At 39.6% G+C, this 16,033-nt stretch overlaps 1 protein-coding gene across 1 annotated transcript in view; it reads right to left on the bottom strand.

The window, feature by feature from the left end:
• SH3GL3 (SH3 domain containing GRB2 like 3, endophilin A3) overlaps window positions 1-16,033 on the bottom strand; it is a gene marked incomplete at its 3' end in the record, with an annotated part of 78,791 nt that overhangs the window by 13,284 nt on the left and 49,474 nt on the right. The window contains 4 exon segments of the mRNA XM_045163807.1: window positions 893-1,026; window positions 4,996-5,139; window positions 7,417-7,489; window positions 12,552-12,620. Of these exon segments, the coding sequence (XP_045019742.1) occupies window positions 893-1,026; window positions 4,996-5,139; window positions 7,417-7,489; window positions 12,552-12,620 (420 nt within the window).

The following is a 16,033-nucleotide window of genomic DNA, read 5'->3' as shown; positions in this document are numbered from 1 at the left end:
CTTGGGGTCGCAAAGAGTCAGATACAACTAAGAGACTCACACCAACACTAAACACAAAATGCTGATTCCTAGATACTGATTTCCATGAGAAGTAATGGAAAATAATGATCACTAGTGCAATGAATCAAAAGACGCAGCCTGGATGGGAGGGGAGTTTGGGCGAGAATGGATACATGCATACGTACGGCAGAGTCCCTTTGCTGTCTACTTGACACTATCACAACATTGGCTATACTTCAATATAAAATAAAACATGTTTAAAGCTGAAATAAAAAAGATTTGCGAGAGTAACACTGAAACACATACATTACCATATGTAAAACAGATAACCAGTGGGAATTTGCTGTATGACATAGGGAACCCAAAGCCAGCCAGTGCTTTGTGATAACCTAGAGGGGTGGGATGGGGAGGGAGGTGGGTCGGAGGTTCAAGAGGGAGGGGACATGTGTATACCTGTGGCCGGTTCATGCTGATGGATGGAAGAAACCATCACAATATTGTAATTATCCTCTAATTTAACATAAAAGTTAAAACAATAAATAAGTAATAGATGGTGGCATTAAAAAAAAAAAGATGCAACTAGTACTGCATGATTTTGATGATCTAAAAACCAGTACAAAGTTCTGGAATCATTTTTTTATGTGAAAAATGATTATAGAAATAGGTATCTTGAGCTTGGCTTCTAGCTGGCTTCAATAAGACATAGAATAAAGGTCTAACTGTCCTGGGACTCTTTCCTGGTAAGCCAGGTTACCATAACTGAGTTATTATTTTACCACCCACAGTAAGATGATGCTTTCACTGAGTCGCTATGGAAATGTTCTAATGATTTTAAACAGGATAAACATCATATTAAGTAGCAACAGACAGATTTATAGCCTAGAAAACTTACCCCAATCTCTTTTAAATCTTTGTCTTGTAGTAACTGAAGTGGATCAATAAAAGTTTGCTTTACATTAATATCAAGAGAGTCTTTCACCTCAGCCATTAGCTTCATGGATTCACCAACTTCTATCAATGCACTGCCTTCAACAGAGAATACAAACAAAAAAGGTTCTTTAGCAGACTTTAAATCTAAGTTAACAGTGATATTTATTTAACTCTTTCCCCAAAGTTTGTGATGATCAATGATATGAAACAAGGTCCTCAGTCTGGGACCTCTGAATCTTGACCCTGAGAAAAGAAAATGTTAAAAGGAAAAAGTCTCTATTTTACACATTTTCCTCATTGCTTCTGCACTTTCCACTGCAGAGAATTAAAACCAAAGCTCAGACAGACTGAGGCACTTGCCGTATCCGCCACTAGAGGGGGTTAAAGCTCCTTGATTTTAAACTGGTGGTTTTGTGAACTGGCACCAAAGGTTCCTTAGAAACTAGAACAAAATCCCTCTTTGTAAACAATGAAAAGGATTCATTCATGGAGGCTAAGTATTAACCAATAAAGATGACAATAGAAATAAGGGAACAAATCCTCATGTCAGCTTCTGGCTTCTAGGTCTTCTTGAGGCCTTGTATTGAATACTCCTTGTATTCTTGAGACGGTTCTAAGGCTCCCGGCCCTTTCTGATCAAAGAAAGCCTGGCAGTGTCACACACACAGGGTGGGCAGGATCTGCTCCTGCAGTGAGGTGCAGGCCAGCCACACTGGGCTTGAGCAGCCACAGGCAGCTTTAGCTGGATCGAACCCTGATATTTGGCACCAGCTAACCTGCAATAGACGCAAGTAGGCATTCGGGGTGGGGGCGGGGAGGCGGTGATTCTAGGTGGCTCATGGTAAAGAATCTTCTGGCAATGAAGGAGACGCAGGAGACTCGGGTTTGATCCCTGGGTGGGGAAGATCCCCTGGAGGAGGAAATGGCCACCCACTCCAGTATTCTTGTCTGGGAAATCCCATGGATAGAGAAGCCTGGCGGGCTGCAGTCTATAGGGTCACACAGAGTCAGACATGACTGAAGCGACTGAGCATGCGTGCACACATTCTGGTAGCTGAGCACAAGGAGGGTTGTCGTGACCAAGCTGACCAAACTATCTTTGCATCGAAGCCCCTGCCCTGTCACCTGACCGGATGCACTGCAGGACTGTCCATGAATGTCAGGGCCTGCCTGGCGGCCTCTCCTGTTCCCTTCACTGGTCAGCCTTCAGAACAAGGGATAGGCCATCTTGGTCCCAATCACCCAGGAAATAAAATAAAATTCACATTATACTGCTCCAAAGGACACTGATACCCTCTGAGACTAATTAACATTTGAGGGTGTTTTTTTTTTCAAGTTTTCAAAAGACTTTCCCCCCAGTTTCCTAAATGAATTACTATGGCCTAATATCTGAATTCTCAATTGCCATCTCTTGCCTTGTTACCACTACAAGAGGAGCAAACATGCCAAATTCTCCGGGAAGACTTAACAATTCAATTCACCCACAATTTATCAATTTAAAGTAATCGCAATCAAATTTAATACGCTTTTCTGTGGAATTCCCTAGCGGTCCAGCAGTTAGAACTTGGTGCCTTCATGACCATGGGCCTCAGGTTCAATCCCTGGTTGGGGATCCTACAAGCTACACAATGTGGCAAAAAATAAAATAAAATTAATATTTTTTTGTTTTTAGTAGAGAGAACTTAAAAGGACTCTAAATTTCATCTGGAAAAATAAAATAGGTGAGTATGTCTGTGAAACTTTTATAATATCTAGGGGAAATTTTAGTTAAATATATTTTTAAATGATGATTTTTAAAACAACATGGTACTTGATCAGAGCAGGGTACAGATCCAGAAAACAGAAGAGAAAGATCAGAAACAAATTTAAAATATTATATATAAAGTTTTATAACAGAAAAGCTTTAGCTGAGAAAGGCTGAACTTTTCAATAAAGTATTAGGGCAACTAGCTATGTATTTGTCAGAACAGAAAATTAAAACTCTATTGTACAGTATTTGTCCATTGAACTCAAGAGCTTGGAAATTTAAAGGTAAGGAAAGAAAACATATGTATGAAAATGAAGTATAAATAAACATTTGCACAGTTTACTAGTGGAGGGGGAGGTGTGGAAATGTTTTTCTAAACATGATACCAAAGCCATAAACCACAAAGGAAGATCAATGAGCCCCACTAAATAAAAAGCAAAAATCTTTTTCCATTAAAATGATCTCTATCTACAACAGCAGAAGGTACATGCATACCTGGGACAAAACTTCATCCAACATATGTGACAGACAAAGAGTAAATATTCTGACCACTGAAAAAGGCTCATAGGGACTTCCCTGGTGGTGTACTGGCTAAGACTCTGTGCTCCCAATGCAGGGGGCCCGGGGTTCGGTCCCTGGTCAGGGAACTAGATCCCACAAGCCATAACTAAAGGTTCCACATGCCACAACGAAGATGGAAGATCCTACATGCTGAAACTAAGAGCCGGTGCAGCCAAATAAATATTTATAGAAAAGAAAAAGTTCACGGAACAGTAAGGGAAAAAATGAACACTGTAATATAAAAATAAGCAAAAGACACAAATATAAAATTCACAAAGATGATGACAAACATGGCTAAAAAACCTGCCTCACACACAATCCAAAAAATGAGGTTAAAACAGTGCCCAGACACCAGTTGTATTTGCTAGAAATCAGATGATCAGTTATTTAAAAGGGAACTAACAGGATAACTCTCAGAGTTAGTATAACTGGGAAACATTCTCATACCCTCCTGGCAGGAGTGGCAATATGGTATAACCCTTCTGGAGGGTCATTTGAAATTATGCTTCAAAAACCTGAAAACTAAGCATCCTCTTGACTCAGCAACTTAATTACTAGGAATTTCATCTAAGAACATAATCTTGGATATTTCCAAAGCTTTATCTAGGAAAGTGGCTATCATAAACGCTGTGTAAATTTTTTTCACATTAAAAAATCTAAATATCCAGTAAATGGGGTCCATTGAACAAACTATGGATAGATGGAATATTATGCAGTCTTTAAAAAGGCCTGTGTGCAATATTACTCAGCCATGAAAAGGAATGAAACTGAGTCATTACTAGTGATGTGGATGGGCTAAGAGTCTGTCATACAGAGTAAAGTAAATCGGAAAGAGAAAAACAAATATCATATATTAAGGCATATATGTGGAATCTAGAATAATGGTCCAGATGACCCATTCCTGCAGGGCAGGAGTAGAGATCAGACGTAGAGAATGGACATGTGGGCATGTGTGGTGAGGAAGGGAGAGTGGGGTGAATCGGGAGAGCAGCACTGACACAGACACGCGACCCCATGTAAACCTGATAGCTGGTGGGAAGCTGCCGCACAGCACAGGGAGCTCGGCCTGGCGCTCTGTGACACCCTAGAGGGGTGGGGTGGGGGGAGGGGGAGGGCAGGGAGGGGATACATGTATACACATGGCTGCGTCACGCCGTTGTACGACAGAAACTAACATAACATTGTAAAGCAACTATCCCCCCCAAAACACAGTGGAAAGTACTGTGGAAGATTGTTTAACAACATGGACCGTGTTATAGTCAGTGGGAATAAGCAGATTACAAAAGGGAATTAGGGTATATGTACTATAACCCCACTTTAATATTTTTAAAACTGTATATGAGTAAATACAAGAATAAACCAAAGGTATTAATATAAAGAACAAACAACAAAGAGCGTGACCGGGCCCATCACTGGGGAGGTAACTATGGGTGATGCTGGCATCTTCTTTTATTTTACTTGCCTATGTTTTCTAAATGTCCTACGATGAACATGTATTATTTTTTAAATTTTAATTAATTTAATTTTTGACCATGCCACGTGGCATACAGGATCTTAGTTCCCTGACCAGGGATAGAACCTCGCCCCTGCGTTGGAAGTGCAGTGTCTTAACCACTAAACTGCCAGGGAAGCCCTGAACATGCATTTCTTGATAATAGGAAAAATTAATAAGGGTTATTAAAATGAAGGTTTTGTGCATTACCAAAACTCGACGAAGGCTGCATGCTCAGCTCTCCCAGTGGCATGGTGATACTCACCAAAAGTGGAGCCTTCCCCGAGCTCCTTGCCGTATTTCAGCATGCAGTCGCCCAGCAGGCCCTCTGTCTGCGGGTACCCCGTAGTTTTCACCTGGCCTCGGATCTTCGACACAGTGTTCAGCATTCCTAGCTTAGCTCTGTATGCTTAAAAACATTATCATTTGTAATTCCTTAAAGTGGCACGGCAGAGTGACAGGTACATAGCATTTAACAAATGCAGCTGCGAAATCAAGGTTGCCCTGGACTCAATGTCAGAGACCTGAGACAGGAAGGGCCCTGGGCGACCCAGTTTCTCACATGGCTTCCTAGATTATTAACTAGGATAGGTGCTAAGGGCCATGATGAGAAAAAGAAATTAGGGCACACACTGTCAACTCCCAAATAATACTATAGTAACCAGGCTATCATTACCCTACCCACAGCTAACTCACTGAGTCAAGACGCTGACACTGAGGAAGACATATTTTCCCAGGGACCGACTGCAAACCAAGAATAGAATGGCTGAGGTGGGTGTTTCAAACCAATTGGTGGTTAACACCCACCCCCACCCCCAAGAGTGTATCCAGACTGATGATCTTCAGTGTCATGGTACCAGGGCACTGCGCGGCACACTCCTATTTTAAGAAGCAGAACCAGTAGGAGACGGACACTCCCATGGTGAACAGGAGTCTGTGTTGATGGTCCCTTGGGTGCAGCTCCACTTCTGGACCCAAGGAAAATGGTGGGTGGCCACTACATCCTTTCTCTGACCTAGGCCATGAGGGTTGACTAATCCCAGCTCTGTGCGACACACCATGATAACTACTAGGACCTTAGAGAGACCTAAGACAGGGACGCCCTGGTGAACCAGTGGTTAAGACTCTGCTTCCACTGCAGGAGGCATGGGTTCAATCCCTGATCAGGGAACTAAGATCCCCCATGCCACTCAAGGTGGTCAAATCATAATTTTAAAAAAGAGAGACACCTAAGACATACTCTGCCCTCAAGGAGTTCACACACAGTTCTTGGAAGGCAAAAAATCCAAGATGTCATTATACAAATAAAGTCTTATGTGGTATACAGAAAAGAAAATATAACAATACGCCGCATAAAGATGGAAAGATGCCCCCATCTCAAAAGTTCAGAAATAGTGTAAGATGCAGAAAAGGAATGCTTATGGTTTATAACCAACAGATAAAGGGTAGGCTGCTTTGACTGAAGAAGAAATTAATATAGAACAAATCAGGAAATACTTAGGGGAAAATGGTACTATGAACTGAACTCCAAGCTAAGGATCTGGGATTTTATTCTGCAGGCTAGGTGATGTTTGAGATAATTTTAGGCAGTAAAGGGATAAACTTTTATTTTCTCTGATTTTAATAATTACATATTTATTTTCATGTATTCTAGGCTAGTGCTTCCCAAACTTTAATGTGCCTGCAGAACACCCAAGGATCCTGTTAAAATGTAGAATATTTTATCCAATGTATGTTTTTAGATTTATTTCCTAGATTTTCAGATGTTTGGATGTGTGCTGATTCCTACAGCCGAGGGAATCACAGTAATTATGTACAAATAATAAATTCATACAAAGTAAAAGCAGATTTGGAAATCCACAGAATTCGAAGCTTGGACGCCCTCTGTTGGTCTCTATAATTTAGAACTTGGGAAAACTTCATCAAGGGAATCCTGCTTCAGTGCCTAGGAACGAAAGACTTCCTGTCAAGAAGCTGCAGTAACAGTGGATCTTCTCGTGTTTCTCAGGTTTATCCGATTCACTTCATCAGCATTTGAGCCACGAAGTGAAAGCAGTTTCAAAATCACTGACACCGTTAGAACAGGATGGCAGAATTAAAAAAAAAAAAAAGAAACAACTGAATAAGAAAGTATTGACAAAATATTTAGTGGGTTTCCAAAGCATCTCTTTGCTTAGAAAAGTGTCTTAGGGCTTCCCAGGCACTAGTGGTAAAGAATCCATCTGCCAATTCAGGAGATGCATGTTCAATCCTTGGGTGGGGAAGATCCCCTGGAGAAGGAAATGGCAACCCACTCCAGTATTCTTGCCTGGGAAATCCCATGCACAGAGGAGCCTGGTGGGTCACAGTTCATGGGGTCGCAAAGCATCGGACGTGACAGAGCACACACGGATGCTTGCAGAAGTCTCTTGCTCTAAGATCAAGACTCCATCCAAATAATGTCTCCATAGTTCACAGAAGTCTCTGCCCTGCTTGTCATCAGCTAAGAAACACTGCAACTACCTTTAGTCACTCAACTTTAAACTACTTAATTTCATTGTTTGGACACAGAGGACATTGTTTCTAGATCATGTCAACCATACACTCAGTAAATATTGGTTATTAAAATCTGTGATGCTCAGTAAAACTCGGTTATTAAAATCTGTGAATGAACAATTGAATATTTCAAGACATTTTCTAACTTTACCTGGATTTGGCTGAAGATATTCTGTGGCTTTTGAAAGAATTTCTGCAACAGCTTTATTGGTAATGTCTATTTTCTTTTAAAAAAAGAAAGAAACATAAAAATATTAGTAAATGACAAACAAATTCAACAGAAAAACAAACAGAAGAATAAATTTCATTAAGTTAGTATTTATAACAACACTGTTATAATGATTTTAAATTCAACATTTTGGGTAGAGGGAATATTTTCTTAACTTTTAGATTCTGGGACATCCTTTCAATAATTGCTCCTCCCAATGACAGTGGAGAACACTAACTTCTTTTTCAGCATTAAAATGAATATTAATGTAATATTTAGGAAACTTGGAAAAGTTATTATGCTCCACTAGATTATTGGATATACTTGAAGGTCTCTCAAAACCAAGCCAACCAATTCTGGACACTCTGGCTGTTGGTTAACCAGAAGATAAATGTGAGCATATACAGTAAAGTTAACTATGCACATTTCAATAGCTTTATTTTATACCATCAATAGTCAAAAAGAGAATGTTTTACAGTAAAAGGATATTCCACTCATGAGAACAATTTAAAAATCATCAAAATAATGAGAATAAATATTTGTTTTAGGTTTGATGTTAAGTTTGAGGGAATCCTAAGCAATTTGGGAATTTGCCTAATAAGTTTGAGGGAATCCTAAGCAATGCATTTGTATTGTAGTTTGAAAACTCTAAGGGAATTTGCCTAATTATATAATGAGTTGGTGATAAATGTGTAAGCATTTCATCTGTTAAGTGTATGACTTAATGGAACCTAAAGTGAAGTTCACTAAAAATGATCGCCATTTTTCTATACTGAAGTTGTTCTTGTTTAGTCGCTAAGTCGTGTCCAACTCTTTGCAATCCCATGGACTGTAGCCTGCCAGGCTCCTCTGTCCATGGGATTTCCCAGGCAAGAATACTGGAGTGGGTTGCCATTTCCTCCTCCAGGGGATCTTCCCGACCCAGGGATCAAACCCATGTCTCCTACATTGGCTGACAGATTCTTTACCACTGAGCCACAAGGAAAACCCAATACTGAAATTACTAAATATATGAATAAGATCCATATGTTTAGCTTAAAGCTTAAGACCTGGGTTTGAGATTTATAACTTTGTATAAATTCAATATTAATTAAAGCACAACTTGGAATGGTCATTCCATGTACACAATTCTCTTGGGACATGAAAAGTCACCAGGCATCTAAGAATCACCTCTGAAGGGTGAGGGTGAAAGGAGGTGGAGGCGAGAATATTTTTTTACTTAGACTCTTCTATTTCTTTGGGGGAAAAACGCCAAGAAACAAATGGCCCAAAACTCTGCACATACTGGCAGTGCTTCCAAGACAGCCCAGGAATCAATACAGGGAACGAATCCTTTACAAATGAGAGAGGATGCCACTAACCATGTTGGCAAATGTGGTCAATCAAGATAAACACTGAAAAAATAACTCATTGCATAAAAAACAAAAAAATTAAAAACAAAACCTTGCTTCTAGAATAAGTGGAAATACTGGGAGTAGGGTGGGTATTGGAGAAGACAATGGCACCCCACTCCAGTACTCTTGCCTGGAAAATCCCATGGATGGAGGAGCCTGGTAGGCTGCAGTCCATGGGGTCGCTAGGAGTCCGACACGACTGAGCGACTTCAGTTTCACTTTTCACTTTGATGCACTGGAGAAGGAAATGGTAACCTACTCCAGTGTTCTTGCCTGGAGGATCCCAGGGATGGGGGAGCCTGGTGGGCTGCCATCTATGGGGTCGCACAGAGTCGGACACGACTGAAGCGACTTAGCGGCAGCAACACGGTGGGTACATGTGTTCAAATTAAGAAAATGCAATGAAGGGATTTCCCTGATGGTCCAGTAGTTAAGACTTCACCCTCCAATGTAAGGGGTGTGGGTTCAAACCCTGGTCAGGGAGCTAAGATTCCACATGTCTTGCAGCCAAAAAATCCAAAGCTTAAAACAGAAGCAGTACTGTAACAAATTTGATGAAGACTTTTAAATTGTCTACATCAAAAAAAAGAAAAATCTTTAAAAAAAAAAAAAGGAAGAAAATGCAATGTACATATCTCAGCAAACCACCAGGACATATGGGAGAAAGCAGAGAGGTGACAATTATTTTTGTAATGCCTCCCTGGGCATTTTTGGTGGCTAATTAACCCTAGAATTTCCATGTGTGTTGGTACCTACCTCTGAGGTGCCCCAAAGTCTTGGTTCCTGACACTCCCAGACCTCAGTCCTTACAGAGCTGCTGGCAGTCCTGGTTTACATACAATATTCTCTTTTTTAAAAAATTATTTAAAGAATCCACATCTGTCTTTGTATCTTTCTTATTCCCTATGTAGTTTATCTGTGTTTTCCCTTCTCCCTCTCTTGCTGATGCTTACTAGAAGTGGTCTTTCAAAAAAAAGATAATTCTTGGTTTTATTGATTGATTCTACCTTTTTGCTGTTATTATTGTGTATTTGATTAATCTCTCATTTATCTGTATTGATTTCTTACTTTCACCTAGAGTGATTTGTTTTGCTGTTATTTTCCTACTTTTTGGTTTGAATGATTTATTCATTCTCTTCCAACATTTATTTTCTATTAAATGCATTTAAGACAGCTATATATCACAGGTTTTGACACATAGAGTTCTCATGACTAAGTGATCTTTAATTTTACTTTCCATTTCCTCTTGAGATAAGAATTATTTTTGCACGTTCTTCCATTTCCAAACATCCAGAATTTGGAAACTATACCCTCCTTGTAATTCTTGTGTTCCACGATTTTACTTAGGAAATTTGTTTTTTTTCCTACAGTTCAGTAAATAATTGATTACTGAAACTGTTTTGAAGGAATTTGAAGTGAATATAAATTCTCAATTTGAGAAATGAAGACTATATTTACTTACAATCAAATTTATTAGTCATATTTTATGCAAATTCCCTTTGATCCTATTATTGTCAATTTAATCTGTTATTTTATGGGAAAGCTATGCATTTTTGTCAGTTCTCTAAGTATTTCTGATTGCTTTTGCCTTCTATATTTAGATGCCATGTTATATGATGCATAATGTTATATGATGTCATAGTATTCCAATAGACCACATGATACATCTTCCTATGTTTTAAAATCTTCTTTTTCCAGTTATCATTCTTTTAGCCTCAGATTTTACTTTGACATCACTTTTATCCCTCTGTTGCGTATGGTTAGCACTTGTCATGGAATATCTTCATTTGTTGTTGTTGTTCCATCGCTAAGTCGTATCTGACTCTTTGTAACCCCATGGACTACACCAGGCCAGGCTTCTCTGTCCATGGGATTCTCTAGGCAAGAATACTGGAGTGGGTTGCCATGCCCTCCTCCAGGGAATTTTTCTAACCCAGGGATCGAACCCACATTTCTCATGTCTCCTGCATTGGCAGGCGGGTTCTTTACCACTGAACCAACATTAACTTTGTCATGTCTACGTTATGTTTCAGGTGAGTCTAATATCATCTAATTCACCTGTTGTAGAAAGTCCTTAAAGCTTCTTGTCACCTATTAGATATTTCCATGCTTTTTGATGCTGTAATAAAACAGATAATAATTTTATTTTTATATTTGTTCTGTCACTCACTTGGGTTTTGGGAGGAAAAAGAAGTAATCAAGAGAGGTTTCAGTCCATCAACTAAAACTAAAATTCCTGAAATGTGCTTTTAAATTTAACCTTTCAACTGAATCACTTTGTTAGTAATAAAGTTGCATAAAATATCTTTATTTATCAAGAAATTTTAAAGTAATTTTAGGTATGCCAATGATGTTTAAATGTTCTGTGTTTCTCATTCTTCCAAAACTGTTTCCAAAAGCAAAACAAAATAAGCTTTCTGTCAAGGCATTAGCATTTCTAGAAAATTAACTGTGCTCACCCAGAAAACAAGAAACTCCCCGGAAAACAGTGAGGCCAGGTGCAGAGCATCCTGTAGAGGGTAACCCCACACACACCCTCCATGGCACAGTCTGGGGCTGGACTCCCTTCCCCAGCATCTGCTGAAAGCCCTGCTACCTGCTACAGCCTGTATCCTCCATGTTACACCCGAGGAAGCCTTTCCTTCGAAAGCAGAGAAAGCTTTGATTTCTCTCAGCCCTCTCTCATTGGGGGTGTCTGGTTATTAACACAGGGTTATGTTTAAAGGTCCCAAAACAAAAGGGAAGGGAACTGAGGAGATTGATAAGTAGTGATGGTCCCACTTTTGCCTCCACCTAAACTATTCACGGGCTTGCCTTGTGACTTAGTGATAAAGAACATGCCTGCCAATGCAGGAGACACAGGTTCCATTCCTGGGTCAGGAAGGTCCCCTGGAGAAGGAAATGGCACCCGCTCCATTAGTCTTGCCTGGGAAATCCCATAGACAGAGGGGCCTGGCAGGATACAGCCCATGGGGTCGCAAGAGTTAGAAATGACTTTGACTAAACAACAATAGCAAAGGACTTCACACAGGTGACCCAGAAGCTTGTTCAGAGACACAGAGTCCATAATCTTCCTTTGGAATATGATAACAATCATTTCTATAGTACACTCACTGGATTTTTTAAATGCTTTCACACATATAATTTTTTTTTTGCATAATTCTTAAAACATCCATGTGAGGCAAGCAGAACACACATTATCATCCTTGTGTCACAGGTCACGAAAGTTTGAAACAGCTTATCCAAGTAGACGCAGCTACTTCCAGTGGCAGAACCAAGATAAAAATTGTTATGCAGCTGCTGTAACACATGGAAACAGAGTCCTCCACACATTAGATCAATGTTTACCTATTTGAAGAGTCTTCTCCCAATAATACATTTTGACTCTCCAAGATACTTAATCACAATTACTTCAGCTGCAACTGTTCACCAAGATGGGCCATCTTTTGAGCATTCTGACTTTGTCCAGTAGAGGGCACAAGTTAGCCATAGCCCATCTCTCAAGGGCCAGCATCTTTATTTGAACTTGGACGTAATGAAAGAACTGCCTTTTGGATTCCATAATCTACACTTTAATTCATACCTCCTAGATCCCCACTCTAATATCCTTTACGATACCAGTATATCTCATATCACAGTAAAAGTCAAATTTACAAGATAATTCACATTAAAATGTTCTCTTACCCGTTCCATGTCCAGAAATTCGTCATCTAGTTTTGTTCCTTCAACACCACTTATTTTTTCACTAAACAGCTGTAGAAATAAACACAAGTAATTGTTTGTACAATCATTCATTATCACAGTATTTGACCCAAATTATTACCAAAAAAAAAATGTTCAATTCCAAATTGTTGGATTTTTTGGACAAAGTCCTTTAAGAAAATCATTGGAGGGGATAACCATAGTTAAGAATATGGGAAAATACACACTCCTCACTCATTCAACAGACACCTATTATGCACCTAGTATATGTAAAACACCGGAGAAGGCAATGGCAACCCACTCCAGTACTCTTGCCTGGAAAATCCCATGGATGGAAGAGCCTGGTGGGCTGCAGTCCATGGGGTCGCGAAGAGTCGGACACGACTAAAGCGACTTAGCAGCAGCAGCATATGTAAAACACAAGGCAGTTTCTCTAGTAGAAACATAAATAAGATCTTTTATCTTTGTTGTGGCAAGTGGGATCTTTACTTGTGGCATGTGAGGTCTAGTTCCCTGACCAGGGATGGACCCAGGGCCCCTGCATTGGGAGTGTGGAGTCTTAACCACTGGACCACGTTATTTTGAACACACTAAGGTTCATCTGTGTTAAGGAGGAGATGGAGAATGAATGGCGTAACTGATTTAATAAGGTATGAGAAGTATCTGCTTTATGTAATTAGTGGTAACTACTAAAAGCACCAAACAACTAATATACATATAGTACTATGAGTTATAACATAATATCCATACCAGCACATCAGTGGAAAGTCAATGTTTTCCTATCCAAAAGAAAACAAAGATAAAGGACATTCAGGAGAACATAAAAGGTGACAAGTGGAAACTACAAAATTAAGATAGTAATCACAAGTCCAAGAAGGTCAGTAATCATTATCTATGCAAATAAGTTCAACACATGAAAGGATAATTAATGGAGTCGATTTTTAAAATCCAGCTATATAGAGCTTTTAAGAGACATACCTAAAATGCAACGCACAGGAGAGTGAAAATATTAATAGACAAATTATCTTCTTGTTGTTGTTTAGTTGCTAGGTCATGTCCGACTCTTTGTAGCCCGACAGGCTTCTCTGTCCATGGGATTTTCCAGGCAAGGATACTAGAGTGGGTTGCATTTCCTTCTCCAGGAGATCTTCCCAACCCAGGGATTGAACCCAGATCTCCTATATTGCAGGCAGATTCTTTAGCGTCTGCAGCCATGAAATTAAAAGACACTTGCTCCTTGGAAGAAAAGCTATGACAAACCTAGAGAGCGTATTAAAAAACAAAGACATCTCTTTGCCGACAAAGGTCCATATAGTCTAAGCTATGGTTTTTCCAGTAGTCATGTATGGATGTGAGAGTTGGACCATAAAGAAGGCTGTGCGCTAAAGAATTGATGCTTTCAAATTGTGATGCTAGAGAAAACTTGAGAGTCCCTTGGACTGCAAGGAGATCAAACTAGTCAGTCCTAAAGGAAATCAACCCTGAATATTCATGGGAAGGACTGATGCTGAAGCTGAAGCTCCAATGCTTTGGCCACCTGATGTGACGAGCCAACTCATTGGAAAAGACCCTGATGCTGGGAAAGATTAAGGGCAGGAGGAGAAGGGGAAACAGAGGATGAGATGGTTAAATAGCATCATCAACTCAATGGACAAACTCCTGGAGACACGGAAGGACAGGGAAGCCTGGCCTGCTATAGTCCATAGGGTCTCAGAGAGTCAGACACAACTTAGCGACTGAAGAACGACAACAAAATTAATAAAGAGAGACCTGATCTAATAATAAATGGAGCAATTCACCAAAATTCTGGTATAATATAATCTATCTAACAGCATAACTTAGAAAAAAAATAAAGCAAAAACTGAGAGAAATAACTGAAATAACAAATCCACAGTCATTAAGGAGATTTTAGCACAACTCTCTCAGAAAACTGGCAGATCAAACATGATTAAAAGAAAATAACTTGGAAGAGACACATATAGTTTTAATGATCAAATTAATATCCTTGATAAAATATGCACAAATATATATATCCCTCCAACTAATAAACAGATAATATATAGTCTTTGCAAGTACAGATAGAACATTAGAAACAGTGATCATTTACTAGGTCACAAATCAGTCAATACCATACAGAACACATTTTTAACCACAATTCAATTAAATTAGAAATCAACCCAATATAAATAAATATGCAGGTATAAAGTTTTAAAATTCAGTCCTAAATAACAATGAGTTTAAAAGGAAGTCCCAAGAGGAATTACCAAAAAAAAAAAAATTTAATAATGAAGATACATCAAAACCTGTGAGATGCAGTAAAATCAGTGTTTTGAAATCAATGTGTTACTTTAAATTCATTAAAAAAAAAAAAAAAACCACCTCCATGTTTCAAACTGATACATGTCATTCAATCTAATTCAACAAACATCTGAAAGTCTACCAACTACGTCAATATGCTAAACGTACAAAGATCAATCAATCTGCATACATTTCAGGGCTTCCCTAGCAGCAGCAGCTGGTGGCTCAGTAGTAAAGAATCTGCTTGCCAATGCAGGGGACATGGGTTCAGTCCCTGGTCCAGGAAGATCCCATATACAGCAGAGCAACTAATCTCGTGCACCACAACTACTGAGCCTGTGCTCCAGAGCCCGGGAACCACAACTGCTGAGCCCACATGCTGAACTACTGAAGCCTGTGCTCCGCAACAAGAGAAGCCACCACAGTGAGAAGCCCGAGCACTGCAACTAGAGAGTAGCCCCTGCTCGCCACAATTAGAGAAAAGCCCGTGCAGCAATGAAGACCCAGTACAGCCAAAAATAGATAAACTTCCTTAAATACATTGCAACCACTTACACGGAGAAGCAGAAGTAAATGGCCGTAACACAATGAGATGCAGAATAGAGAGAAGCACAATTTGTTCTTCAAACCCAGACGGAGGAAAGCAAATTAAATGGATGAGAAGGTGCCAAGAAATTCCCAGAACTGACCAAAAGGGGGACAAGGAGATTCATTAGGAGATAAGGGACACACATACAGTGAAGAGGCAGACAGTGGAAAAGTGTCCAAATTTTAGTCTAAAACTCTATCTACCCTCTTCAGCCTTAAACACTAGTAAGCCCTCACTGATCCAGCTTCTCCATCACAAATACTGCATCTGACCTGGGTTTGCGAGATGGAAGTACCGAATCCAAAATACACATAGCTAAGGAAATGTGTCTCCTGTGATTGTCCCCTCATGAGAAAAAGGATCATGTTTCCAATTAGACCTGTTTCCAGGATGGCCTGTTGCTATAATCAGAGATGACAATCTTCATTCACCATCTACTTCTCGGCGGGCTCCAATTTAATCAATAATGGGAAAATAAAAACCGTTTTCAAAGACTACAACAGAGCAGTGATGCAAAAGACATTTATTTGGGAGACATGAAGTTTTTGCTTTTCATCTAGATGTGTTGGGGTTTTAG

The sequence above is a fragment of the Bubalus bubalis genome, chromosome 20, assembly GCF_019923935.1.
Source record: "Bubalus bubalis isolate 160015118507 breed Murrah chromosome 20, NDDB_SH_1, whole genome shotgun sequence".
NCBI lineage: Eukaryota > Metazoa > Chordata > Mammalia > Artiodactyla > Bovidae > Bubalus > Bubalus bubalis.
Note: the sequence above shows the minus strand (reverse complement) of the source record. Positions and strands in the feature narration are given on the sequence as shown.